The sequence below is a fragment of the Dicentrarchus labrax genome, unplaced genomic scaffold (genome assembly GCF_905237075.1).
Source record: "Dicentrarchus labrax unplaced genomic scaffold, dlabrax2021, whole genome shotgun sequence".
NCBI lineage: Eukaryota > Metazoa > Chordata > Actinopteri > Moronidae > Dicentrarchus > Dicentrarchus labrax.
Genome location: NW_026136715.1, coordinates 19,966,031 through 19,994,014, shown reverse-complemented (window position 1 = coordinate 19,994,014; position 27,984 = coordinate 19,966,031). Strand labels below are relative to the sequence as shown.

The window sequence follows — 27,984 nt, the reverse complement described above, 5'->3', positions numbered from 1 at the left end:
ACTTGTAGTCTTGTACAAAGACTCTCACCACATGTCAGACTGACAATAATAAGAGCAGCAGCGCAGCCCTGTGGTATATAACATGAAGATACTGTCAACATTTTTATATCTATTAGAAAGAATATATCAGTCTTTGGTTCACTTTATTATTTTATAAGTCAAATGTGTCTAATATTTATCACCACCATCTCTTGTGTCTATTTTCCCCTTAATTATTCCCACAGTTTTCTCTCTTCGGCGTTAGCCTAATTAAAATATATGTTGCATAACTAGTTTTTATTGATTTCTTTTGATTTTTTTATTGATTGATTAAATGTAATTTAATTCAAAACGCACACACAGCAGTAAGCAAATTATTTGGCTAAATTATTGTCAATTATTTCCAGGTTTGCACTTTAAAAGGAATAATATTTCTGTCATCACATGAAGGGATTTTAATCTTTAATATCATTTATTTATTTGTAATATAACCAGTTTGATATCAGAAAGCACACCGGCTGAGGCTGAGCTCATAAAGCAGACCACCATTTCCTACAAACACTATGATTTTAAGCGGCACTCTAACAAATTGTGAATGGCCTAATTTACATTTCAGATTAATCTCCGCGGATTAAATAAACCTGTCGGAAACTTTTTTGGGGGAGCAGCGGAAGTCATAAGTGTCTGCACAAATCCGTCCGTGCGGGAGCAACAATCACATCCAAGATGGAGACCGTGAATGCTGGACATATGATGAGCCTAGCAGCCCTACAGAGACAGGACCCGTACATACACAAACTGCTCGATGTTACCGGACAGGTTGCTCTCTACAACTTCAACTCCAAAGCCAACGAATGGGTAAGTTTATCAAAACAACCGGAACAGTTTCGTTTGTTAGCCATCAAAAGCATGCTAACGATTAACTTAGCATGCTAATGCTAGCTCCTCGATAAAACATTAAAAGCACTCAGAAATATGTTAGTATTTGTTCAACTGTAACTTCCCCCGTATGTCCACAGACGTACTGTTCAGATACCAGTGTCTCTGTGTTATTGTGTTGATGACTTTCTCGATAATAAGTTATAATCTTTATTTTACCTGCGCTAACAGAAGTTGTGTAGTGACGCTAACAGGCTGCGTCCGTCGCTATTATTCAGCATGTTTAGGGATTATAATCTATAGCTGTTGTTGTTTCTGACTCATAATGTCACGTATCGTTTCAGGAGAAGACCGAGATCGAGGGCACCTTGTTTGTTTATGCGAGGTAAGCATTTAAAGTGTCTTTAATCACTGAACACGACGACCCTGGAGGCTGTTTACTGCACTTACGTTACGTTTGTTTGCGCTGCCAGTTGACGTATTGTGCGCACGTGTGTAGGCCGCAGTCTTTGTAAACAAACATTGTGCTGCGTATTTTATTTACTCTTGTTTTAATACTTATTACTGCTTTGTGCACACACTGGTTCTTCATTAAGCCTCATGTGATTGTATGTGTGAAACCCGTACACTGTTTCTATTCTGAAAGAATAAAAAACTATTCAGATGTGGTGATTGATCAATAGTTGTTTATTACAATAAAGTATAAATATATTGGAGGTAATTACTTTAAAGTAGAAGGATTTTTTTTGCGTTTCTCTTTACATTCAGATTTGTTGGCTGTTGGTCATATTCAATAGGCAACTCTGGTAACTTATGGTCATATGCCCTAGTTTTTAAAATGTAAAAAAATAATGCCTCAGCTACTTATGGAACTAATACATTGATTGATCAGTAATGAAAATATCAGTCAGTTGTAGTCCTCCTTTATCACTGTAGTGATAAAGGAGTAAACAGTGCATAAGTGCTTAAGATGACGTAAAGTGTGAGCAGAGGTGGTTTTTATATTTTGTCAGAGTATTAAGTGTTTGTAATCTTCATCTAAGGTCTGCCTCGCCTCGCCATGGCTTCACCATCATGAACCGACTGAGCGCAGAGAACCTGGTGGAGCCAATTAACAAAGACCTGGAGTTCCAGCTGCAGGATCCATTCCTGCTCTATAGGAACGGCAACTGTGAGTATTTTGTAGAATAGAAGCTCTAAAGCAGTAGACACCATACACAGTGCAGACATATTTCTAGTTTGCTGTGGACTGAAATTTGATGTAGAGATTATTATTCACTGTCTGCGATCCAATATTTTTTGAGAGGTTAAAGGCAGCAAGAGCCATGAGCCCAACATAGAGACTCAACGGTCATGAAACTTTGCTGTATCAACAAAGACTACATCAAATAAATGTATACACTGTGCATACTTAGCAAGCAGACAGCAGTACAGGTTGAGCTGACATTCACTATCACACACACGCATTAAATGAAACAGAACATAATGTTACCTCTGAAAATGCCGAACAAACACCTCCCCAAGGTTTTCTGGAACATCTCTTTTCCCTTTTGCTTGAAGTCATTTTGCCGTCTTGGAGTCTCATTTAGCAAGAAAATTTCTTCTGAACAGCTTTTTCCACTCATGACCTAGCAGACAGCAACAGTTTCAGCTTGGTTTTCCCACAGTCAATATCATTCTGCATTGGGTCAGCAGCCAAAAGACCAATGTGTTTGATTACTAATCTGACTACTCCTTGATATATATTTTATTGTACAAGTTGTTCTTTATCCAGAGAGGTGCCAGTACTGCAGTAAACCTCCCTTTAGCTTTATGGAAAGGGTTCAACAGGAAGTAAGCTTAAAAGAAAGTAGTGATGAAATTTCTCAGATCTTCAAAAAGTAACTGACCGCGTTGCCACCGAGGTAATCTATTAAAAGTCTGAACAGGAGTTTCATCAAGGCAATGAACAAGGAATTTGACTGTTTTCCCATTTGTTTGCTTATGAGAAAAAATAACATGGCCAGGGTCAACGTCAAAGTAGACTGCTCTCCTTTGGGACATGGTTTGCCCATCAGCCTGGCTGGTATGGACGACATGATGCAATTTCTTGTTAGTACTGAATCCAGAGCAGCTTCTCTGGTGGCTTCACTTGAGTCGAAGTGCTGTTTTTAGCATTTTAATTCCTCAGAGTCGGTTGAGTTGCAGACAGATAAAACTGGGTGCTGTTGTTCTAATGCTGGTCGACCGTGTTCCTCAGTTATGTTGGAGATGTTTCCACAAATACAGTCCCCTTTGCAGGTTGACTGGTTGGAGTTAATTTTCTCTGATGGTTTCTTCTCCTGGCTTTTATTCCATTAGCTGTTTTTGACTACTTGTGTAGTTCTCTTGTAGTTTTTTTCAGTCCATTTGTGCTCTTCAGTAATGTTACTCACTGGCTGAGGAAGCGCTCAGCTCTGTAGTGCCTGTGTTTGTTTGTGCTCCTGTGAAGCTGTAGTTGTTGTGGTATAGATTCCAGGTTTCTAATCGTGAGAGAGACAGAGAGAGGGAAATATCTTCAAGATAGTCGTAAAACGCCCGCCTCTGCTGTGAACTGGAAAAAATAAAGAAGCATCGATGAAGGCTGAGTGGGAGAAAGAAGTTTGAAGAGCCAACAGTCCAACACAGGGAGGATGGATTCTTCAGAGAGATGTTGATAATGAATGGTTATTTGTGTCTTACTCCAATCCTTTTTGAGTGCTGGTGAACTCACTGCCTGAGGCTCATGTGTGTACTCAAAGTTGTTAAGAGAGACCAGTCTCCACACACACACACACACACACACACACACACACACACACACACACACACACGCTTCTCTCTCTCTCTCTCACACGCCTGTTTACACCTCTACATATTTCCCCTTGGTAGCAGTAGATGCTGCAGGGAGGCAAACACTCCAGTTGCTAGGTTACCTCAGCTTCTTGAGGGACCTTGAGTACACCTGTGTTTTATCACACACGCACACAAATGACACACAGGCAACGTTCAATCAGCTAGCTATTGTTTCAGCAAAAATACATACAGACATACAGTTTGCTTTTTTTATTTAAATTTTATAGTGCAACAAGTAGTCAGTTTCCCTTGGGTGACGGTGATTGTGGTGTCATTTGTTACTGTTTTGTTTAGTGCACCCATTAACTTAATTTATCAAGGAACAAACGTCATATGTGATGCTGCTTCTGCTACACGGTGTAATATATAATATTTGTGATTTTCTTGCAGTGGGTATCTACAGTATTTGGTTCTATGACAAGAGGGACTGTCAACGCATCGCTCAGCTGATGGTCAAGTAAATATCCAGACATGTGTATACTGTATCTGTGTTTGGATGAGATAGGATTCATCCTTTAGGTGTTTGTTTAGAAGCAGCTCTACTTTCTTCACAAGGAGTATTTGAATTTAAATAACGCTTTAACTCTCCCCCAGGATTGTGAAACAAGAAGCAGACCATGCCCAGAGAGAGTCACCAGAGAGGGCAGAGCCGCGGAGGACCAATGGTGTCGCAGAACCACGGCCCATCGACATCCTGGAACTGCTCAGCAAAGCCAAGGAGGAATACCAAAAGGTGAGGAGGCAAACGCAACATGTTTCTTAGGTTCTTAGAAATGATTTCAATACTAGCATTTGTTACTTCCTAGCTATACAAGACTTTACATTTTCATTGCAGATAATATGTACAAGGAGCTTAGATCAGACTGTACACAGTAAAAATGAAGCATTTGTAGCTCCTGTACAGTAAAACACCAACGCAGAGTCTGAGGAATAGATTCTGGATTTTTCATATGCCGATGGAAACACTTTCACAGGTCTGACTCAGCAGGTACACATTTATGAGTCACACACATGCAGATCTGAGATTACAGTGGTACTAAATGGAGAATTATTTCAGGTGTGGGGGTGCCTATTTAAGCATCTAGAGGTGAAGTCTGAATTAATGCCTACTCTGGTACCTTAACCACTGCTTTTTGTGTATTTGGTTGTTTGTTTTTTATTGAAAATACCATTTAATTTCTGTTTGTGTGTGTGATGCAGGCTCAGACAGGTGAAACAGAGGTGTCTGCAGAGCTTAATATGAAAGCAGCGATCAGCGCCACAGAGCACGTGCACGTGCACAGCACACCAAAACCTGAAAAGGTACATACATTATACAAACATTTATGCAAAGTAATTCTTTGTCTGATTATTTATCCATTTATCTATATGGTTATATTTTGAGAGTGTTGTCATGCTGTTAACTTTGGCCGAGCAGGTTATTTTTATCAATCAATGAATTACCTCCTATATAAAATGGAGAACAATGCCCATTGCAAGTTTAATGTGGGATCTCTACATTGCTGGTTTGGTCCAACCAACAGCCCAAAAGTTAATAATATTCTGTTTACAGTAATATAAAAGAGAGAGAAAGCCATAAATCCTCACATCTAAGGAGTGTTTCAGCACTGCTTTGTTTTGTGATTGGTTTCCACCCAGCTCACAAATGTGTTCTTTTTACCCAGCAGAGTTCTCATACAATGGTGAAGCAGATCACAGTTGAGGAACTCTTTGGCTCGTCCCTCCCTAAGGACCCCTCTCTACCCACCATGCCCAAACAGAACACCACTACTGCATCCAGTGACCCCTCCACTGTTTTCCTCCAGAAACAGGCTTTTCCCACTCCAGCCCACCAAAACCCTCTCCTCCCTCCCCATCTCACAGCCCAAGACCCTGGGTCAAACCAGCGACATCAAGCCCCTGGCCTGCTCCCAGCTCCATACACGCTACACCCCAGCCCTGTTTTCCAATCAGTGGTCTCCAGGTCAGACCCTCAACCTCTGTGCTCGGTCTCCCCTCTCATGGTGCCTCCTGCTGGCTCAGAGCCCCGTGCCGCTCCCCCTGGTCCTACAACACCGTCAGCAGCTGCTACGGCCTATTTAGGACAGGAGATACTCGGCACGCTCAAACCGTCAGTGTCATCTGTGGGTTCGGACATCCACAAACCTATCCTCGCACCCAACTTCCTGCCAAGCACGCTGTTCCCACCCCACAGCTTCCAAGAGCCCATGGGGAAACCCCTTCTCCAGCACAGCAAAGAGATAGATGTTTTCTCTCAACCTCCAAACCTGATCAAACCAATGTCTGTGAGTATGACGATCTGTTTTCTGATTTCACCATTATCTCATGCTCTCATGTATTCGATTATACCATAACAGATTAGGTTATAATCCAGCATGTCGTTTGTTCTTGTGCTCTTTCCTTTTCTATTCTCAGGCTGTCCCCATGAGTCCAGGCCTTAATGTTCCAGGGCCAGAAATGTCTGTGCTTCTCTCCCCCAGCGCCTTCCAGCAGTCAATCAATAAGACAACAGCAGCCGCATCAGTGGTCCCTCCTTCCCCCTCCGAGCCCCCCTCCACCTCTGTAGGAGCCATAGAGTCTCCACAGGCGCCCTGCAGCAAAACACAACTACAGGAGACTCTGATACACCTCATTAAGGTACAGCTAGGGCATAAAATGCATAAAAGCTTTACTTTCAGCACATTTGTGTGGAAAAAGTTTAGGCTTTTCCCCAGACTCAAGTGTAAAGTTAAAGTCTGTTCAGCCCAATTAAAAAAAACTAAAAGAAAATCTAGTAAGCAGGTAGTTTTGGTTTAATTTTAGGGTGTCTGCACCACAGGAACTTTCCCATGGGACCAAAAATCTTTTGATCAGAGGAACCAGGGACTAAAACCATGTTTTCACCACAGGAACATTCCCCAGAGACTAGGAGCCTTTTGAAAGTTTCCACTGCACGTACTAGGGTCTAAATTAAGTTCCAGGGACTTTATTTTAGACTTGCAGTGCTGAACATGTCTGACTGATCGAGTACTCATAGCATTTTATTTCAGCCAGCATTTTAAAAAATCTGCAGCCGTTTGTTGTGCTTCAACACATCACCATGGATCGACAGTAGAAAGCACACGACAGATGGTCCAACGTCATCAGTTGGTCAGCCATTGCTTTTACATACATCAGTAGATGAATTTGCCTGATTCTTGCAGATCTTTCGGCCACGGTGGAAACGCAGACTGAAACAGGCTGAAGAAGCCTTTTAGTTCTTTTGATTAGTAGGTCCTGGGTCTAAAGGTTCTGAGTACTTTAGGTGGAAACGTAGCTTAAATTCAGTCCCTGTGTGATAGTTCCCATGTGGCAAAACAGCCCCTGCTCCAGTTAAAGTACTTTCTGATAGTTTAGGAACTTTTGGGACTGACAGTTGACGATTGGTCAAACACAAACCCAGTGGCACTTACAAGTTGTGAACAGGATGCTGTTAGTATCATAAATTGGGATGCAGGGTGGACATTTCTTGACCTTTTGTTAACTGTAAAACCTTCACAGATCTTCATGGTTCTTCAGATGTGCTGGAAAAGCAAACAAGAATGTTTAAAAGGGACTTCTAGTTCTTAGTTTGCATTAAATTTTTTGCATGAATAACAGTCAAGTCAGGTTTTATGAAGATGTTCATTCTGCCTCTGCCCCAATATGGTCGAGGTAAAAGGAATTTAATTTGTTAAATGACATTTGAATAGATCACTAGCAGTCTAAAGTTTTAATTTGAACTCCTGTCTGCTGAACACTGATTCTGAAAAGAAATGAGTGTTTCAATGTGAATCTGTGATCTGTAGTTTTAAAAGTTCAACCTTGAAAACACTAGACGTCTAAACTGTTTTACAGATTGTTTGTTTCTAATGAAAAGGTGAATTGTCTGCACACACACACCCACAGGTATAGTTTGTTCACTCCTCTCTTGTTACTTCCTTCCTGTCTAGAACGACCCAGACTTCCTTGGTGCCATTCACGACGCTTACCTGCAGAGTCTGTCCAAGGACTTTAGCAACATGAAGCTATAGTCTACTTCAACCACCGCTGTTACTTTCCGTGCTACGACCCCTTTGTGACCTGTGAAGAATCCAGAAGTTATTGGGAGTTAAAAGAAGTGCAGATAACAGGTTTATGACACTTCACTGTACACCACAACTCTTCAGAACTAGTCTGTGTCCTGAGGGTTACTATTAGCATGCACCACACCATTTATCCCTTTGATCCTGACTAACTTTTTGAGTTCTCGTCTGAACACTGATGCTGTCCTGGCTCCCCGCGTTATTGTGGATCGTCTTTTTGTCCACTTATATTGAACCAGAACTACTGTGGGACAGAATATAAAAATTCCCAGCGTGGCCTTGGGTTGTCGTTTTTACTTTATAAATATGATAAAACTGTCGGCCATGTTCTGGTAAAGTTTAGCGGTTGCTGGTTTAATTCATTTGAGGACGGGACCACAATGTGGAGCTTCTGTGACCTCAGATCTTTTCTCTTTTGACCTTGGGACAGAGAATCTTGCAGCTTGAACATTGTGGAAATCACAGATGCTGCTTCTCTTAATCACCTCACGTCTTTGGAGATCTCGCAGTGCGAGGCTACGGGGACTGTGATTACACTGACACTCCAACTGCTTATTAAGAGAAAGACTGCTGTGCTGGGGACTTCAGGACTGTTGTAGCAGACAAACTGTCCCACTGTGTGGTGTTTAAAAAGGACTACTAATTTTTCTTTCTTTACGTATTAAACCTTCCCCCTCAAAGTAATGCTGAGGTCTGTATATTTTTGGTAACATCAGAGACTCCGAATAGCCGTTACAGTCTTTGTGGCATTTTGTGTTTGTCAGTGTCGGGACCGGACTGTTGAGAAACGTTTTTAACCCTTGTCCCAGGAAGATCAATAACTTCAGTTATTGTTTGGAGAAGCACTTGCAGCTCAGAGCTCAGACTAAGAATCACTTCCTCTCGGCTGCTTTTTTAATGTTATGTTAGAGACTGTGACGTGTTCAGAAAGACACAGACGAACGCACAAACCAGCTTCTTTGCAACCTTTCCTTTCTCCACATTTATCTTATCCTTGCTCTTTCTCTCTCTTTGTCCTTCTCCTCGTCTGTGTTGTTCATCTCTCCTCCACCAGCTGAGCTCGCAGTACTTTATGTTCTGGGAGGGGAACGTGCAATAGATAACAGTCGCAATGCCTTTAGGGATGCCAGCATTTTGGTGTATTTTAGGATGGTACAGTAGAGCTAAGTTTATCTGAACCTCTGGGTTCTGGTTCTGCAGCTGAGCGATAATTAAAATATAAAAACACAAAATTCTTCATTTTGGATTATTGTTTACATTCATTCCTTTTTAAAATTAAATTGCTCAGAAAATAGGGGGGACTGATCATTGATAATTCGTTTTATAGCTTCAGTATGTTTCAAACCAGTGGAGTTTATACCAGTAATCCAAATTAATGGTGAAAAATATAAACTACCTCCATTCCTGTCATTTTGCAGTAAAAGGCTACTGCAGCACAGAATGGTCAACCCTGCAGACTGCAGCGGTAACGGGAAGAAGCACATCAGTTTCTTCCTCGTGTGCAACGTTGAGTGGCTGTTGTGTGCCGTTCATGAACAAAGAAAACAAATCTTATGTACATCAGAAAATCAGCTTTCAAATATTAAAGAGGTTAATTATGTGGCATGTGTGCATTTTTAAATACACACAGCAGGTCGCTCACAGGTCTCATTATCCTGTTGTCACAAAATGTTCAGCCATATATAAGATCATTGAAACAGTCTAGAAATAATGTAAAAGCATGAAGATTTCAGTTGTGAGGTACAGTGATGTTTGACGTCAGCAGTCGGTTCATTAATGATCGGGCTCCTTTTTCACATGTTAGCGTTAGGATGTCTGTTCTACAGTTCTCTAAGCAATCAGTATACCAAGTCATTCCAGATGGAAATAGATGTTGGAAGAGGACGTTTTTTTTAATTTTTGCAAACAACATGAATGAAAAAAAATAATGTAATCAACCATTGGAAACAACTTAAGGAGTGATATGAATTTCTGCATAAATACCCGTCTTGATTGTGATACCACGACGTTGCATTTGGCTCTGTTTGAATGTATTTGACGTTAACTCGCAGTGTGTGCCTGTCTTGTTTTCTTCTGTGTCCTGTATATTTAAGTTGAACTCAGATCCACATTCTTTCAGAACCAGCTGTTAACCATGTTTTTCTTTTGCCAAAATTTAAATTTATAATGAAGAAAGGACACGTCTGCAGCCAGAGAGTAAATCAAACAATTTGTACATTGCTTTGCCCTGTTCTAATCTTTCATTTCAGAGGTCATCTTGCCAACATTTCTGGCATGTGTTGGTTAAATAAACACACACAGGAAGAATGATTGAATATTTTTAATGCCGGTCACATATTTAAAATTTTAAGGTTTTATTTTACACTTTTGGGATAATTTATCTTATTGGCCAGAGATATGATTTTAGGGAAGTCTTTGCAAATTACATTAATTTTCTAAGATTGTTGTCACTGTGCATAATTTGGTTTATCATGACTATTTTGTGATATTAAAGATTTGAAAATAGGGTTGTCTGTTTTTGTTTACTGCTGAGAGGATCTGTTGTGTTTCTATCAGCTGTTAATGGGATTTTTATTTTTGTATGTTTTAAACAAGCATTTTCTAAAAAAGCCTCCTAGGTTATTCCTTTTGCTGACAGTTTTTTGTAATGGCCTGTAGAAATCTAACTACATGATATGCTATTGTTTCTTTTGTTTTAATCCATTCATTTTCGGAAGTAAAGTAGATCAATGCAGTTTCTGTGTTTGACCACAAGATGTCACTGTGTGCTTACTGTTGTACTCAGCCATCCCTGGTCCTAACTGTCAACATTAAATGGTAATCAGTTGGTTTCATGCCCACGATGCAAGGGTTTATTTCATCAGAACTTGATCTGGGAGGTGTTCTGGGTTTAAGTGACAAAACAAAAGTCTCTGTCCTCAGTAGGGAGATCTTGATTAACTAGATTGGCCAGGAGAGTGTCGTTATCTCCCCTTTGATTGCCCTCTCTGGGTCCCCTGCTGGTCACATGTGGACGTACTCTTATCTGAGCCTGGCTTTGGATTTCTCAAGATCACAAGAGTAGAGGTTAGCCTCCTAAAAGTAACCTTTTATAACTGTGTCAAACCAAAAAGTTAAAATAACACTTGGAGAGTAAAACATCCATCCACCTTTAACCTGACTGGCGTGTAACTGCATGTAGGTGTAGCCGGTTTGTAGTGCAATTAATCAGGTCAGCCTCAGTGGGAAATGTCATTAAGGTAAGATTAGTCATTTGTGATCCTTCCTTCCTCTCTTAAGTGCTGTAGCTTCGCACGGCAGGTACACTTTATTCTTTAAAGAGATAACTGTCTGTCTCACACTCATGCTCAGCTCTGTATGTTTGCCAATTCTTTGCTGTTCAAAACTTATTAATGTCAAACACACCAGAACACACACACATTGGACCCTCCTCTGGTAATCCTTGGATCCACTTAAAACTGCCATTAGCTTATATTCAACCCAGGCATACAGTCTGATTGTGCACTTTACTTTGTCTTTACTTACACAGTAATCACCTTAAAAGCCAACATTTTAATGCCCTATCCTCATCTTTTTTATAAATATATTTTTTCCTCCAAAAACATGTGAATTCTGTTTAGAGGAGATTTGTTGGTGGTATTGCAGATGACCACTTACCATTTCACATCTATACTGCCACATGGTGCGGCTACAAGAAAAGTCCATTAGTGGGAAGGAGCCAACTGAGAACATATGTGTAGGATATATATATATATATATACACATACATATACACAGATTTTAAAACGTGGACGGGGGACAGGGAAGAAGAGCATCAGGGTTTTATTCTTCTCAACAGAATCTCTTAAATGTTAAAATAGAAGCTGTATAAAAGCTGGAAGGTATCACAAGTTTACATTTTGAACATGGTTTAATTATAAGTAATATTATTTTTATATCAGGTGAAATTAAGTGTACTCCACTACAATAAAATATTAAATATCAGTTAATATGAAAGGATCTATCGATCGATCTATCGATCTATCTATCTTGTATTTGAGTAAGTAAGAATATAAGGCTCCCTTCATTTAATGTAAATATGAACCAAACTAGAGAAATAAGGAGCTGAAATTGTTAATAATTCATTTTGCTTGAAATTGTACACTTTTGTTCTTTATGCAGGTTGTTTCCTTTTTATTCTCACTCCTGAATGTATGTGTCAAAGGGAGAGGGAACTTAATATAATACATGTATTGAGATTGAACCTGACCACAAAGTGCCTGACTGTGTGTAAGCGTGTACTATTGGCTGTGCTCACGCGTGACAGTTTGGAGTAACTGTAGGCTCCTTTTAGCCCGAGATTAGCCATATTCATAGGCTTTGCTTGCGAACACGCCCCCCTCCCCCCCCCCCCCCTCTCCCCCCTCCCTCTGCCTGTCAGCTCCAGCGCCAGCGTCTCTTTTTAACCCCTGCTGCCATCGTCCTCTTGCACACTCGCAGCCTTCATTCTCGGGCCAGCAGACCGGGGACTTTTAACTCTTAACTTCTTTTTAACGAGCTTGTGTGTGCGTGTGTGCGCTCTTCTTCGGTGCATCGGCCAGATGGAGGACTACCATAAACCGGACCAGCAGACGGTGCAGGCGCTCAGGAACATCGCCACCCGGCTGCGGATCAACTCCATCAAGGCGACAACTGCAGCGGGCAGCGGGTAAGAGGGTCCATATGGAAAGGTTAATCCACGCTGGAGATAGAAAGAAGTAATGGGGAAACAACTAAACATGGTTTCTGTCCTGGGTCGGTTACTACATGATTTAAAGCACTTTACTGTTTAAAGTTCAAAGTGACCGTGTGCTGGAATTTATAAAGAAAGTAAATTAAGACCATTTCCTGATGGACTGACTGTCCGCAGCACAGCAGCAGCACAAAGCTACAGAATGGCTTTATTATATTGCAGATGCAGAATATCTGCGACCTGCGAGGTGTAGCATACTGAAACTGAAGGACTTTGACTTTAAATTGTCTTAGTTTCGCGGGGCGTAAAACAGTCCTGTGCGCAATATGCATCGTGCGCAATTTACGCACAAAGAGTTTATTTTCCTTTTCACATCTGGATTTCAATTCACGAGCGCCCTAAGTGTCTGAGAGCAACGACACTGGATGCATTTATTTAACAACCGCTCCTTCAAACCATAAAACATTTATTAAACGGTGTCGGATTTGCTGCAGAGAGTGCTGCAGGTGCACCAGCGGTATGCTCTCCCTGAACCCCTCGCGTACTCTGCGATCGGTTATGTAAAGGAGGAGGAGCGGAGACCGGGTCGGTGCGTGATCCCGTGCTGCCAGTGGTGCAGCTCGTGGGGCGGCAGCGGAATGGAACCGGGAGACGCACGGACGCACGGACGCGCTCCTGCCGCTCCGTCCCGCGCCTGCGTGCGTGCGCCGGTGCAGACGTCAAGGAGATATAATGAAATAGGAAAGACACGTCCGGTGAGACATTTCAAAATAAAAAGGGGAATTGACAAACGCACTGCAACGTTTTTGGGGAGATAAAAAGAATAAGTGATTAAAATGAGAATAAATTGTGTGACACTGTCATTTCTGCGTGCCTTTTTTTAACATCCAGATATGGCTATCACACTTGTCATAGTCTACACAAAGTAGGTAGTTGTTACCTTAGACAGGCCTGTTGACTCTGCAGTTGCTGTATATGTCTATTATATACTGTTGCCTATATTTTATTATTTTATTTCTCATGATTGATCTCCAGGTAGGCTACTGTTCTTCAAGTCATTTGAGACAGCTGCTAGTGAAAGGCTGTTTGAATGGGAGGCTTACACCTGAAGCACTCTTGTTCCTAGTAACCATAGGATTGAGCCTTAAGTAGCCGAAAAATTATTAAAATTCCAGTTTGAGTTTCCAAACCTTAACCAAGTCTGTTGAGATGTTAGTGACAAAAACTGCAACATGTACAGAATAAACAGATTGTGACCTACATTTTCTATTCATCTTAGTTTTTATTAATTCCTTTGTCTTATCTGGGTCAGTGTTATAGCACTTTTCATAGAGCATCCTTCATCCCAAATAAACGTTGTACTTATTCGTCATCTCCTACTGGTTTTTGCTTATTGGATATTATTTGATTACATTTTCCATTTCAGGAGTGTAAAGAAAAAGGCCTTCAGTGGAGGAGGCCAGAGTGAGGTATTACTGGCATGTGGTTTGAAAATAAAGAGAAGAATAACATTCCAGATATAAAGCCTCTTATTAACCTATGTTGTATTGAATTGTCTTGACTTTAACAGTTTGGGACGACACATTGAATGATGTCTTTGTAATGTATGTGTGAGTGTGCATGTATGAGAGAGAGAAAGAAAGACATCCTCCAAATGCATTTACACTTCTGTGTGTTTGTGTGTGTGTGTGTGTGTGTGAGACAGAAAGACATACTGTATATGTACTTACAGACTGTCTGACCCTGATAAAGTCAGCCTGCCTACTGTCTGTCTTGCGTAACTCTCTGAGTACAGTTGGTCTGGCAAGAATTAACTCAAAGAGTCAAACTCCACCTCTGATTGCCACTTTGTGTCTCTTTTACGTCTGCATTCTTTCTCCTCTCTCCTCTGTGTCTGTGTGTGAACAGTATGCTCTGAAACATGGTTATAGATTTGAACTGAGTAATCTGGAGGCACAACAAATTTTTTATTTGGATTTCTGTATCTAATTCCTGTCTCGCCATCGTTTTGTTGCAGTCATCCCACATCATGTTGCAGCGTGGCAGAGGTCATGTCTGTACTGTTCTTTCATACCATGAAGTACCGACCCGAAGACCCCCGTAACCCCAACAATGACCGCTTCATCCTCTCCAAGGTAAAACACACACATCTAAAACAGCCGATTTACTAATTATAAGGTGACACATATTTAAAGACAGTGAATGTGTTTATACATGTGCATACATATATTTATTATTTATTTATTATAGTGTCACCAATGTCCAAATAACTCATTTATATAAGGCTGTTACACATTTATTACTATGCCTGATGTCTGTAAGATGGCAGTGGCATATTCCAGACTTTACTTTGCCTAATGTCATTCCTATGGAGCCCCTAAAGGGACATGGGGGAAAAAAAAAAAACTTAAACGTTTCTAGTGCGCACTAGATCACTAGAAACTTTTCTTTTCTTTTTTTTCCCCCATGTCCCTTTTAGGGGCTCCGTACATTCCTGATTTGATGCACTGATTTGAATGCTGTACTTATGTTAAAGCTCCTTAGGCTTGATGAGCATTTTATAAACTGTGATAGCAATTCTTGAAAATCAGGTACAGAGTATATGATGCTTCACTCTAACCTTTCACCTCTGCGTCCCCAGGGTCATGCTGCTCCTGTGCTGTACGCTGTGTGGGCGGAGACAGGCTACCTGAAGGAGAACGAGCTCCTTAACCTCCGCAAGGTTGACTCCATCCTGGAGGGACACCCTGTGCCGGTGAGGTGACGTTCAGACCTGCAAGAAGTTCTTGGTCTGAAAGTCTTTTATTTTAACACATATGCATTATGAAAACATTAAAACTCTTACCCCACCATTCTTTGTGTTGATTTTGGGTATTTTACTGGTATTTTGACAGTAAATAGACGTACGATTATACAAGTAAATGAATATTGAGGCAATGTTTGTGGCCTGCTCTTCATCCATTAACACAGTTATTGAGTCATTGTTTTTCTGATTAGACTTCAAAACTGTTCCCTGAGCTGTTTCATGATATCTTTTACCAACTCAAAGGTCATGTTGCAAACGTTTTGTGCTTAAGGTTAAGTTTGACTTTGCTTCTGGCTTTTTCCTGCATGTGGCTGTCTGCCAAACTTTGCTTGCTCTGAGCTTATTTGGGATTTAATCTTAAAATATTACTATTACACTGGATGTAGCCACACTGACACCATCAAATATGCAAACTCTTCCTTTCAGCAATTTAGAATAATCTCATCTCAATCTTGAATATTTCTCACACTGCAGTATAAAAATGAAGAGGCAATGAGCTTCCCAACAGGAGCTCCCAACCTGGGGAATTGAGACCATCCAAGTGGGTTGCAAGATAAATCTCACTATGATTAACAGGATCATGAAAAAGAATAATTAACAACTTTATGCAGTACAAAATTTAGGTATACGTATTCCAACCTTTCTGTAATCTTTGCTTTTTCCCCTCTAAAATACTGGATAGTTTTACCTCTTCAGGCCAAAGAGCTAAATAATGATAACTTCAGATGTATATCTCCAGACAAAACACATGCTGCACGTTCTTTGCATATAGAGACATGAGCACATAGATAACAGACAAACTGAATGCAGGCAGAGACACAGTGACAAAGATGTTCTTGTGTGACAGAGATGCTCCGTCCTCTGCTCCTTTCTCCTCTGCTGCAGACATTAATGCAACACTGTTCGGCACAGACTGTAGCCACTATCCTGACAACATGACTGTTTTATGCTTTCTGTGTTTGCAAACTTGAGCTATCCTACAGGGCTGCAGAGTAAGATGCATGTTTTGTGTGTGTGCGTGCTAACAGAAGCAGCAGTTTGTGGATGTGGCCACTGGATCTCTGGGTCAGGGGCTAGGAGCTGCCTGTGGAATGGCCTACACTGGAAAATACTTTGACAAGGCCAGGTAACATACACAAAAACACACACACACACACACACACACACACACACACACACACACACACACACACACACACACACACACACACACACACAGATTGTCCTTGAAAAGAAAACGAAGACATGCATTAAGCAGCCCAGCTTGCATCTGCACACATTAAGGTAGACGGTATGAAATTATGCATGACATAATGTACGCTGCAGCGAGCCGTGGTGACATGTGACATTTCAGCCTGCAGCTTTGCATCCAACCGTACCTGACAGGCCTGGTCTGGGTTGACATTTACGCAGCCACTCGGAGAGCCAGAAGAGCTGACCTCTGATCAATTTTACATCCAGATCTGTATGAATGAGGAGCCATGCTCAGCAATCTGAGATCAGGAAAAACTCCAGGAAGAGATCAAGTGATTTAATTTGTCACAAAGGTGGAATTCAAATTCAGAAACTGAGATTAAATCTTTTTTTTGTGTGCACTTCTGCAGCTGTTTACATTTCAATAGATTAACAGGCCTGAAATCACAGTGGTCATCTACAACTCAGCTGAATGTTAGCAGGGTTGCAAATGAGTCCTCATGTGTTTCCTTTGTTCTAGTGTGATCTAGAAACAGCCTCGTGGTTTTCAGTCCAACAATAGAGAGAACGAGATAGTTGTGGCCTGCCATGGGACACAACACATTCCATTCAAATTTTTCACAGAAGATCCAAATATCTGAGCCGAGCTCTGAATTTCAGCAACATAGTTTGACACATTTCATTGTGGACCAAACGGAGCAAGACGCTCTCAAAGGCAATTTTGTTTTTTACACACAACAGATGCAGCGAAACAGGCAGCCGGGGAATGCCGTACATGTAGTCTGAATTGGCTGCCCTTGATATCTCTCACTCTGCATTCTGTGTGCACTCGATTGTTTCTGCTCTAATAATCACACATGCAAGAGCACAGTCCCCCCTTCATCTCTCTGCCTCACCCTTTACCCTCATCTCTCTAAAAAGAAGGCCAAGCTGTGCTTCTGTTGCATCTCTGTATACATGGTAGATTATACTGTATACACCATGAATATGATTCTGTGTACGCCGTGTGTGATTGTGTATGCATGCTGTTCCCTTGCGATGCTCAGAGCAACTTGTCAAGCTAATTCGCTGCAACATAACAGCTCAACACTCACTTAGAAGGCTGCATCGGTGGTTTCATAACATAATGTGAGACAAACTGATGAATGGTAACTGTATCAAACCCCTAATAGAGGTTCACCTACACTGCAGTGTGTAAGTATGTAAAAGCATCTGCAAACTGGGATGGAATATGTCACATTTAATGTTTATTTCTGGTTAAACTGTAGCAGGAAATGAATCCTAAAAACAACCAAACATACCCAGCATCTTCTCTGAGGGTGTGGTTTATTAAAATACGATACATGAATGAACCCGTCAGATACACTTATCAGCAGTGCTGAGATAACTGACACTGTTCATTGCTTCATGCTTACGTGACTGGTTCGATACTCTGCAGTTGTAAACATGTAAATATGAGATTATTGGATAAAACACATACAGGGTTCCCCCTCATGCTCATTCAGGCTTTGGTTAACTTAGCTCATCACCGAGTGTATTGACTGGAAGTTTCTTCTTCGTTGGTTTTGTGTTGGCAGTTTGTAATGGTGTGGGTGACACAAAGTGTGTGTGTGTGTGTGTGTGTGTGTGTGTGTGTGTGTGTGTGTGTGTGTGTGTGTGTGTGTGTGTGTGTGTGTGTGTGTGTGTGTCAGTTGTACAGGCTTGGGCTCTTTTCAAGTAGAGGTATCACCTTGTCTTGATCTGTTAATCTCAGGTTGCAAAGACGGGATAAAAGAATGAAGCATACACACACATACACACATCCTCCTCACACCTCCTGAGGGATTACTTTACTCCTGTAGCTGAAGCACTGCCTCAACCTGCTGTAGTTGTACTGGATGCCCTTCAGACTACTACTGTGTGTGTGTGTGTGTGTGTGTGTGTGTGTGTGTGTGTGTGTGTGTGTGTGTGTGTGTGTGTGTGTGTGTGTGTGTCAGTAGCATCACGTTATTCTTGCTCTTGTACCACGTTGGTTTGGAAGACTGTGTAGCAGTTTATCACAACCTGCAACTTTGACCTCTGATACCTGCATTTTTAAAACCTCAAAATAAGACTAAGTCGCCTTTATAGTCTACATGACACATAGTGATTAGAACATTAGATTTTAGATTAGATTATACACAAAAAAATACAAATATCTAAAGGTCAGGTATTCTATATTTTAATAAAAATGTGGCATTTAGTTTTTGTGTGTCTTTATGCTATGAGTCCCCCAGATATGGTAAAAGTGATCTGAAAGCAAGTAAAGATAAACATTACTGATTACAAACTTAATAGAGAGGGGCCTTACCCTCCTGATCCTGCCATTACTGTAGACCAATGCAGGCTCAAACTGCATTATTACTGAACACAAGCTGCCACTTTTTCCAGATTTGCTTCAGAGCATCTGTATATATCATTATGAATAGTTTCAGAGGAGGAGTGGATACCTTTTAGAAACTGCAAGGTAGCACTCTCTTTTTATATTTTTCCCCCTCCACTCTCAAATCTCTCTCTCTTCTCTTCACCTCTGAAGAATTCCTCTCTCCTCTTTCTTCCCTTCCTCCTCTTTTTTTTCTGTGCCGTGTGTTTTTTCTTTGCGCTGGGGGTTGGAATGCGTGCTGTAATGCGACGTGTCTCGGCCTATCTTCCAGCTTTAATGAGAATGTGTCTATTTGACTGGAAAGCTGTCAGGAGTCGTTACGCCATGGGAGCAACGAGTGAGGATGATCAGAGCGCGGCGGGTGGAGTGTGTGTTTGTGTGTCTGTTTGTGTGTGTTTTAGGTGTGAGGGTCAGCTGTCACATTGAGCCCTATAGGAGGCATCAGTGGATGGGAGGATGTGCCAAAAGGGAAAATGGAGCTGATATGGAAAATTACACTTCTCCACCGTCAATTCATCTCTTTCTATCATTCTGTGCACATTTACCAAAAAACCTGAAATCTCTCTCTCTGTTTGTAGCTATCGGGTGTTCTGCCTGCTGGGTGATGGAGAGTTGTCCGAGGGCTCGGTGTGGGAGGCCATGGCCTTCGCCTCATACTACCAGTTGGACAACCTGGTGGCCATCTTGGACATCAACCGCCTGGGTCAAAGCGACCCGGCTCCACTCCAGCACCATGTGGAGAAGTACCAGCGACGCTGTGAGGCCTTTGGGTGAGCTCGGGGGGAGCTGCTGGTGAAAGTGTGCATCCTTTAGATTAGACAATTATTTGAGTAATCAATCTAAAGAAAATTAATCAACAGCAACTTTGATAATCAATTAATTGTTTGTCATTTGTTGAGTAAAAGCGGCAAATATTTGCTGGTTCTTGGCTCATAAATTGTGTGGATTTGTTCTTGGTTTTATGTAATTCCCCTTTAAATAGTAAAAAACAAGCAATTTTAATCACCTTGTGCTCTTGACTAAATGATTAGTCAGTTCAAATAAGAATTCACAGATTACTCAATGATGGCAATAATCGTTAGATCCAGTTTTATGGTCCTTGTTCATTTATAGTTTATGTTTGTGTCAATGATGATGCAGCATAACTTTCTGCATCTTGAAACCCTGAAAACCCAGTGAAACATACTGCAAAAGTCAAAGTTGAGAAGACATCTGACTTTTTGAAACAGTGTCCAAAGAGTCTATGATATATATATATGTGTGTGAAAATCTTGGGTTGGTGTCAAATCCGGCCTCATCCCTCATCCGACACTTGCATTGTATGGGCTAAAATGCTGATACACTATAAAGTGCTGCAGCGCCATCACAAGTAGACTGAAAGATGGTGTTGATTTTAGGGGCATGCAGGAATCCTATTAGGATTATTAAATAAAGGTACCCAGAGTTATATTCACTCAGAATGCATAGCAACACACCAGAACTACGTTTAAAGTTTGATCTCCTTTGTTTTCCCAGCTGGCATGCCATCATTGTGGACGGCCACAGTGTGGAGGAGCTGTGTAAGGTGCTGAGTCAGCCCCGCCACCAGCCACTTGCCATCATCGCCAAGACTATCAAGGGCAAAGGCATCCCAGGTACAACAATCAGTCACACACAGTCATCCACAGTATGTGAATGAGTATATGAAGTTGTTGTATAAACCATATAACCCCTATATTCAAATGGTGATATCCAACCGATGTTTCATAACCACAGCATCGGGCGTTTATTGCTCCAAAAGCCTGTTTCTAAATGATGACTAGGTAAAACGGTGACAACTGACTGGGAATAATATTTCTGTCAGAAGTTTTCTTAACTGCCTCGGGGACCCACCGTCAGTGCAGAGGGGCCCTATCTCGCTGTAATCCAGACAGTGCTTTAGTGCTTTAGCTGCTGCAGCTCGGTAATCCCTCAGAATGTGTAGGATACACTCACTGCAGCAGCCCATTGTGCTTGTGTTGTGATAACGGTAAAGGGGAGTGTGTGTGACCACGTGTATTGGTGAGAGAGAAGGAGACACAAAGAAAGGTAAAAAGACAGTTGTTATAACTGCAAGGTGTGTGTATCTAAGAGAGGAATATGTCTTTGTATACATAGAACACAGAAATACACAGAAATTGTGAGTTTTGTTATAAGCCCTTGGTCTCTTGGTTCTAACCTTTCACCTTTTGAAGTAGTCTGTTGTGACCCACTGAAGTGGACAATTGTTAGGAATGCGACAGCTGGCCAGCGGTTTATCTTATTTGTGTTTGTAATTGCACCTGCATACATGTAGAGGAGATAAGTAAGCAGCATATCAGGAGGAATTTGGTTTGGAGAGCATTTCACACACGGTTTACTTTGATCACATAAACAGTCTATGTTTGTTTGGCACCACTTTTATTGTTAAGTTTGTTTTTATAACTTCCGCTTTATAATAAATTATTATTGTCATGTATTATACTGCACTACAGTAGCAGTTGTATCACTTGTGTTCGTGTGTGTGTCTTTCAGCGGCTGAGGATAAGATGGGCTGGCACGGTAAACCCCTGCCCAAAGACATGGCCGACAGTGTGATCAAAGAGCTGCAGGGCCGCATCATCAGCTGTAACAAGCGCCTCTATCCTGCTCCACCCAATGAGGACGCATCCCCTGTCAGCCTCCGCAACATCCGCATGCCAAGTGCACCCAGCTACAAATCTGGAGACAAGGTATGATCAGTGGTGGCAGACGAGCTCAGATGTCTTGAAAAATCTCAAAAAGTTAATATTATGTTGTTAATATTTGCCTAAACAAATAAAGTTCACTTAATGTTAACTTAACCTTTCAGATAGAATAGAATAATTACATCCAAGCTGGGGTATCAGCAAATAATCTGTCTGTATTGAATGTAGTTAACTGATTGGTGTTTGTCCCTGTGAAACCAGATTGCTACAAGGAAGGCGTACGGCATGGCTCTGGCCAAGCTGGGCCGTTACAACGATCACGTAGTGGCTCTGGATGGAGACACCAAGAACTCCACCTTCTCTGAGCTCTTTAAGAACGAACACCCCAACCGTTACGTGGAGTGCTACATCGCAGAGCAGAACATGGTGAGATAGAGATGTTGGCTCTCTCTGTTGGATGACTGGAGATGTTTTGAACCTGTGCCCAAACTGTGAAGTTGTATGGAATCGAGACGTTACAATTATAATACAGTGAATAATCTAATAATACAAAAAATAACTTTCTGTGAATAAAAGGAGACTGAATTAAGATGAATCTTAAGCTTAAACTGAAGCTAGTTGAATATAGATTGTAGGTAACTTTTTCTTTGAGCACATCATAGAGGCTATTAAACATCCATTCACTAAATAAGATAAGATCATTTGACAATATATGACGTGTCAGGTTCATTTGATCAGAATCAACGCAAAATAAAAGTTCCTTGTTGCTTTAAACAAGACGAAGAGACTACAGCTACTAGCGGCTCTGTGAGACTGTGCTTTGAGCTGAATGCTCATGTCAGCCTGCTGATAATGTTAACAGGCTGATGCTCAGCAGGTTGTTTACCATATGCTCCATCTTAGTTAAGCATGCAAACATTAGCTAATTACCATTAAACACAAAGTAGCAGCTGATACCAAAGGGAATGTGATTTAGTTTTAGGAGGTTAAAACACTGAAACACTTATTCACAATGAAACTGGTCTTTATACTACAAGTGTTAATGGAGTAGTAACAACCTCAGACTTTCTTCCCTTCTCCTTCTGTGTTCTTGTGCCAGTAATAGCATTTAATCATAAACAGAGGTTTTAGACAAAATTGAAATTGTAACCTGATGATGCCAATCAAAAGTTATGGGATCGCCACAGTGGTTGCAGTTTATTCTGAGACATGAATGTGTGTAGTAAAAAGAGACATTTCACTAAAAACCAAAAATGTAAACTTCACTCAGCGCTAGAGAAGAATTTAGGGGATCACTGAAGTCAGTAGGATTCCTCCTCTTGATACAGATATCCTCTTGATAAAATTGGACCCTCCTCTCTTTCTCTCCCTTCTCTCCTGCAGGTGAGCGTGGCAATAGGTTGTGCCGTGCGGGACCGTAACGTGGTGTTTGCCAGCACCTTCGCCACATTCTTCAGCCGGGCCTATGACCAGCTCCGCATGGCCGCCATCTCTGAAAGCAACATCAACCTCTGCGGCTCCCACTGTGGTGTCTCCATCGGTCAGTTTATGACTCCCTTCTCACCAATCATGACCTTAAAGAGCTGACCTTTGACCCTTTCAGTGGTACATCTTGTTGGTATCATTGTTACACAGCACATTAATAGTAACAGCAGGTGGCCTTTTGATGATAATGAACATTTTGTTAGTGTATACCATTGTGGAGAGATCTTGTATGCTAGCCGAACCAATATTATACTATTATTATTTCACATACTCAATATTAAAATGATATTATTGGTCCTCCAGATGAAACCAACCCCAGACTCTGTGACTTTTGGCCTGTAGTTTGAAGTAGCCACACTCATTATGACCTTCACTGTGACCCACCTTTCCTCTCACTACACCTTTTCCTTCAGTCCAGTTTGGCACAATTATGTTTTTGGATTGATTCATCCCACTGAAGTATATATCCAAGCTGATTTTTAAATGCTGAATAAGCTTTCTTTGGAAGATATTTATTTTTTTGTGTTATCACCTGTTGCTTGCTTGTTTGATTTCACTGCAGTGGGTTGAATCTCTCCTCAGTATGTCGTGGTTTTAATTTTCCTGAATCCTAAACCTTTTTCCCCAAAACTTTTCACCTCTTCCGTTATTCTGTTGTCCATCTTCCTCTCCTGGTATCAGCACTCTTCCTCCTCCCCCTCTCTGTCTCTCTGTGTCATGGAGGTGATGACAGAGCAACCTGATTCTCTTTCACCTCCTCCCCTTTCTCCTCCTTCTCCACCTCTGCAGGTACATTGCATGCCCGCCTTTCCAGACTGAATGCATGCCATACCAGAATTTATTTTTTCCAGTCTACAGCAAACACTTGAGTCGTACTGTACCTGACTTTTGTCTGTTTGGTCCTGATATGTGTTTATAATTAGGTGAGGACGGACCCTCTCAGATGGGTCTGGAGGATCTGGCCATGTTTAGAGCCATTCCCACAGCAACCGTCTTCTACCCTAGCGACGGTGTCTCCACTGAGAAAGCTGTGGAGCTTTCCGCCAACACAAAGGTACCCATAGTCACCTGTTATAAGAAATGAAAAAAGGTCAAATTTAAACCCTGAGCAGAAATATTCTAAAGATTTAGAGCAGAGTAAAAGATAAGTTGTAGGGGATCCAGTCCCCCAGTTATGGTCTTAAAGAGTACAGACTCATCTAGGTTATTACTTGTTTGTTTCAGGGGTTGTGTTTCATCCGAACGAGCCGCCCAGAAAACAACATCATCTACAACTGCAATGAGGACTTCCATGTTGGTCAGGCTAAGGTTTGTACCACCACCATCTTACCATTCCAAGATGCAGTTTATGACACCACATAATTTACATTTATTCTTTAAACTCTTTGATGCTCTTTGGACTTTTAGCCCTCATTATCATTATTAAAAAGGACTATTCTGACTGTGTGCAAATTTCCTAATGAACCCCACGAACACATATATCTTCCCTTCCCACTCAGGTTGTGTATAAAACCAATGACGACCATGTGACCGTGATTGGAGCAGGAGTGACCCTCCACGAGGCTCTGGCTGCTGCTGAACAGCTGAAGAAAGGTACAAAGAAAGAACAGACATTAAACAAATGAAACCAACCTATGTCAGCATAAAATATACGTGAACTATCAGTCGGACTGAGATGCATCCTCCACTTTCCTCTCTCCTCCCTCAGAAAGAATTAACATCCGCGTGATCGACCCCTTCACCATCAAACCCCTGGACTCCAAGACCATCATCGACAACGCCAGGGCCACCAGAGGACGCATCATCACAGTGGAGGACCATTATTATGAAGGTGAGGAGACGGGACTCACAAATCACCTCACAAAAACAAAACAAATATGGAAAATTGGAAAAAAAATACAACCGAATGTGAAATATTTTTTTTACAGATTCCCTCCAGACATCTATTAAGACATATACAAATAGTCTGCTTGGAACAATAATGTGTGTGTGATGTGTTCTTTTCCCACAAAAATAAAAATAGTATAATTCCTATTTTAAAGTCCTTAAAAAGGCATCCTCTTCATCTTCAAAATAGATTTTTGAATGGAGGGGGGACTTTTAATATTCTTGACCTGCTCATGCGTGGTGCATTACAGCCTGTACCATCCAGGGTTCAACTCCAACCTGTCACACGTCTGTCTGATCTACTGAATTTTATCATCATGTCCAATTAAAATGAGGTCACATCTGCATGGAGTCCACCGCATTAGCAGGAGAGCTTTAAACGAGCAGGCATAAGGATTATTATGCAGCTGCTTGCGTATTTGTGCTGTTTGTGTATCAACTCATGAATAAAAATGCCTAGAGCAGCAAAGGACAAAGGTCTGTCTGCAGATAGAGAAGCTCCAATGAGGCTAGAGTCTGAGTGAGGGAGGAGAGAGAGGATGAGGATAGAAATAGAGGACAGAAGTGCAGGGATGCTTTATGTGGCAGACCATTGGGGTGGAGATTGTGGGTGGGAAGAGAGATGGAGGATATAGAAAAGGTGAAATAAACAGTATATAGAGTGGGGAGGAGAAGAGGAGGAGCTGGGAGAGCCTGTCAGTGTTTCTTAATTTCAACTCCAGCCTTTGGGCTCTCGCTGACCTACATACAGTACCGGCATGACAAAAACGAGTGTCCAGAATTTGCTTTCTCTCCTTCTCCCCTCCTTTCTCTCTTCTACTGTGTGCGTGTGTGTGTTTGTCGTCCTACATGCAGCTGCTTTACACACATACACACCTATATTCTGATTCATGTGAGTAGTTGATTACATGCAAGTGAACATGTTACAACTCCTGCCAAGCTTGTACACGTTTGTGGAAACTGCAGATAAGAAGGAAAGCTTTCTAAGAATATTTTTGGTGGTTCTTTGTGTGTGTTGGCAGACGGATGAAACCAAGTGGGACAAGGGGGGGAAGTGGTGTACATATAGGTAAATGGATGGATGGCTTTAGATGCATTGAATGCTAACAACATAATCTGTCTTCAAGCTTTATTAAAGTTATGATTATGTTCAGCTTTTACAGTCTAGTACAGTGCAAGGTACCCAAATATGTGTGAATATGAACAGAAATCCACAGGGTCATTTTTCAGCTACATTCTTAATACTATACTAATGTTCACAACAATGCAATGTTTTGACAGTTGATATAAATTGGTATATTGCATTCATTTCTTATGACACAAGATCTAAGCTGTTTGAAATACTACGGCCAATTTCAAATCTTAAACCCTCACAAATAGATAAAAAATGTGTTATTCCAAGGAACTTATCTTTTCTGAACTTGCTCCAGAGCCATCACACAACCTTCCGTACTATTTCTGTTTTTATCAGCTACGAGTAGGTCTTCAATTTCTATTGTGTGTTGGATTTTCAGACGTCAGTATCCAACAACACACACAAAAAACTGAGAAATTCTTGTGTACATGCAGGCATTTTTAAGTATTTATTTTCCCTACATGAACACACAACAAACTCCAAGCATTAAAGCAGAGATACAATTTGCATATAATATGCGATTTGGATACAGAACATGTCTCTCTAATGTACACACCAGCCGCCGGCTAGTTCAACCAAGTGCTGGGAAATGTTATTAGGTAGGACTAAGAACATCTAATTACTTTGTCATTCCTCAGCTTTCATGTTCACTCAGTCACAAATGTTTGAGTGACAGTTTGGAGTGAGAAGTAAAGGGGGGTGAGAGAAGGGGAGGAGAGTCTTCAGGGGGGTGAAAGTGAGGCAGAAGAGGATTGAGAAAGTCTTGGGAGGGTGGCGTCCGTCCTGTCAGCCCACATCACATCACTGCAGAGCTCAATTGCCCGTGGAGGTGCGAGAGATTTAATATGATAGAAGGGTGGAAATCAAAAGATTAAAGAGCAAATGAAAGACTTCTGAATATAAGATGATGATAATAATAATAATAAGAAGAAGATAATCTCAATATTTGGAGAAATTCAATTTTTTTAAAAATCTTTGTGTTTGATTTGTGTGAACTGACCCTTTAATCAATAGTCCTGACTGCTCTTTATTCTGATTCCTCAGGTGGTCTGGGTGAGGCAGTGTGCTCGGCAGTAGTGAACGAGACCGGCTTCAACGTCCACCGCTTGGCAGTTTCCCAGGTGCCCCGCAGCGGCAAGCCCCACGAGCTGCTCCGAATCTTTGGCATTGACCGTGACGCCATCACTCAGGCGGTCCGCAAGGTGCTCAGCAGCTCCGCCAACGCCAAGTAAGCACGTTGCAGCAACGGCAGCAGCGGCAACAATATGGTAAAGGAGTCCGTGGTTAACTGGTGATCACCATGGAGACAACAAACAAATAAACCACCACAAAAGGAGGGGAAGCACTTCTGGCCCACTAAAGCTCTCCTGCTCACAAAACAATCTGAAGCATTCGTTAGAACAAATAAAAAATGAAAAAATGAAACGTTTTCTCTCTTTAACTGTCATCAATGTGGTTTTGAGACCCCAGATTTTACCCCATCAGTTTGTGAGTTCAGTAAACACACCCCTCCCCTTCACACACACACACACATCCACACCTCCCCTCTCTAACCCCCTTCCTACCTCCCAGAGAAAGTTCTGGTACTGCTGTAGTGTTTCAGTAAAAGCAGTGAACGTGGTTTGGAGTAAAGTGAAGTCTTTTTTTCTATTTTCTGTGGATCCCCTCTCACTTCTTCGACGCAGCGTTTCGTACGTCTGCACCCAGTACGACTTTGTAAATCCCACCCCACTAGATCCAGCAGGGTGAGGAAGAACTCTGGTTTGGTCTGTTTGAGCACTGACTGTTTTTAACCCTTTTGACCCTGACTTGGATGGGACTGCTTCACACCAATAAAGGGATGGTTTCTTCACAATATCTGTGTGTGCGGTCTTTCTTGTGGGTTGTG

At 41.5% G+C, this 27,984-nt stretch overlaps 3 protein-coding genes across 19 annotated transcripts in view; 2 read left to right on the top strand and 1 right to left on the bottom strand.

The window, feature by feature from the left end:
• Positions 1–3,570, bottom strand: part of cacna1db (calcium channel, voltage-dependent, L type, alpha 1D subunit, b) — an 87,860-nt gene extending 84,290 nt beyond the window's left edge. For all 15 annotated transcript variants that reach the window (XM_051426817.1, XM_051426811.1, XM_051426814.1 and 12 more), the window contains exon 1: positions 2,351–3,570. In XM_051426817.1, the coding sequence (XP_051282777.1) occupies positions 2,351–2,483 (133 nt within the window). In that variant the 5' untranslated portion in view covers positions 2,484–3,570. The remainder of the gene's footprint in view (positions 1–2,350) is intronic.
• dcp1a (decapping mRNA 1A) lies at positions 672–10,298 on the top strand. 3 transcript variants are annotated; one of them, XM_051426832.1, is made up of 9 exons: positions 672–837; positions 1,203–1,243; positions 1,902–2,029; positions 4,102–4,168; positions 4,306–4,444; positions 4,912–5,013; positions 5,376–5,996; positions 6,127–6,348; positions 7,662–10,298. In XM_051426832.1, exons 1-9 carry the CDS (start codon positions 706–708, stop codon positions 7,740–7,742), a joined length of 1,533 nt encoding a protein of 510 aa, XP_051282792.1. In that variant the 5' UTR covers positions 672–705; the 3' UTR covers positions 7,743–10,298. The 3 variants fall into 3 exon arrangements, with proteins under 3 accessions (XP_051282792.1, XP_051282793.1, XP_051282794.1); XM_051426833.1 differs by having other exon boundaries at positions 673–837; positions 5,379–5,996; XM_051426834.1 differs by lacking the exons at positions 672–837; positions 1,203–1,243; positions 1,902–2,029 and having other exon boundaries at positions 3,718–4,168.
• Positions 10,299–12,206: 1,908 nt separating this feature from the next.
• LOC127378151 (transketolase) lies at positions 12,207–27,951 on the top strand. Its single transcript, XM_051426829.1, has 14 exons — positions 12,207–12,480; positions 14,522–14,639; positions 15,146–15,259; positions 16,339–16,436; positions 19,484–19,675; positions 20,421–20,539; positions 21,438–21,634; positions 21,851–22,015; positions 22,973–23,129; positions 23,998–24,128; positions 24,299–24,382; positions 24,574–24,667; positions 24,783–24,905; positions 27,141–27,951. Exons 1-14 carry the CDS (start codon positions 12,374–12,376, stop codon positions 27,326–27,328), a joined length of 1,887 nt encoding a protein of 628 aa, XP_051282789.1. The 5' UTR covers positions 12,207–12,373; the 3' UTR covers positions 27,329–27,951.
• Positions 27,952–27,984: the final 33 nt, after the last annotated feature.

What these genes read in the sequence shown, in the direction of transcription:
- dcp1a (XM_051426832.1), top strand. Translation starts at nt 706, where the DNA reads ATGGAGACCGTGAATGCTGGACATATGATGAGCCTAGCAGCCCTACAG. An exon ending in ACCTTGTTTGTTTATGCGAG is followed by an intron (nt 1,244 to 1,901) that starts GTAAGCATTTAA and finishes TCTTCATCTAAG; the next exon opens with GTCTGCCTCGCCTCGCCATG. An exon ending in GCACACCAAAACCTGAAAAG is followed by an intron (nt 5,014 to 5,375) that starts GTACATACATTA and finishes CTTTTTACCCAG; the next exon opens with CAGAGTTCTCATACAATGGT.
- LOC127378151 (XM_051426829.1), top strand. Translation starts at nt 12,374, where the DNA reads ATGGAGGACTACCATAAACCGGACCAGCAGACGGTGCAGGCGCTCAGG. An exon ending in CAAGGGCAAAGGCATCCCAG is followed by an intron (nt 20,540 to 21,437) that starts GTACAACAATCA and finishes TGTGTCTTTCAG; the next exon opens with CGGCTGAGGATAAGATGGGC. An exon ending in AGCTTTCCGCCAACACAAAG is followed by an intron (nt 24,129 to 24,298) that starts GTACCCATAGTC and finishes TGTTTGTTTCAG; the next exon opens with GGGTTGTGTTTCATCCGAAC.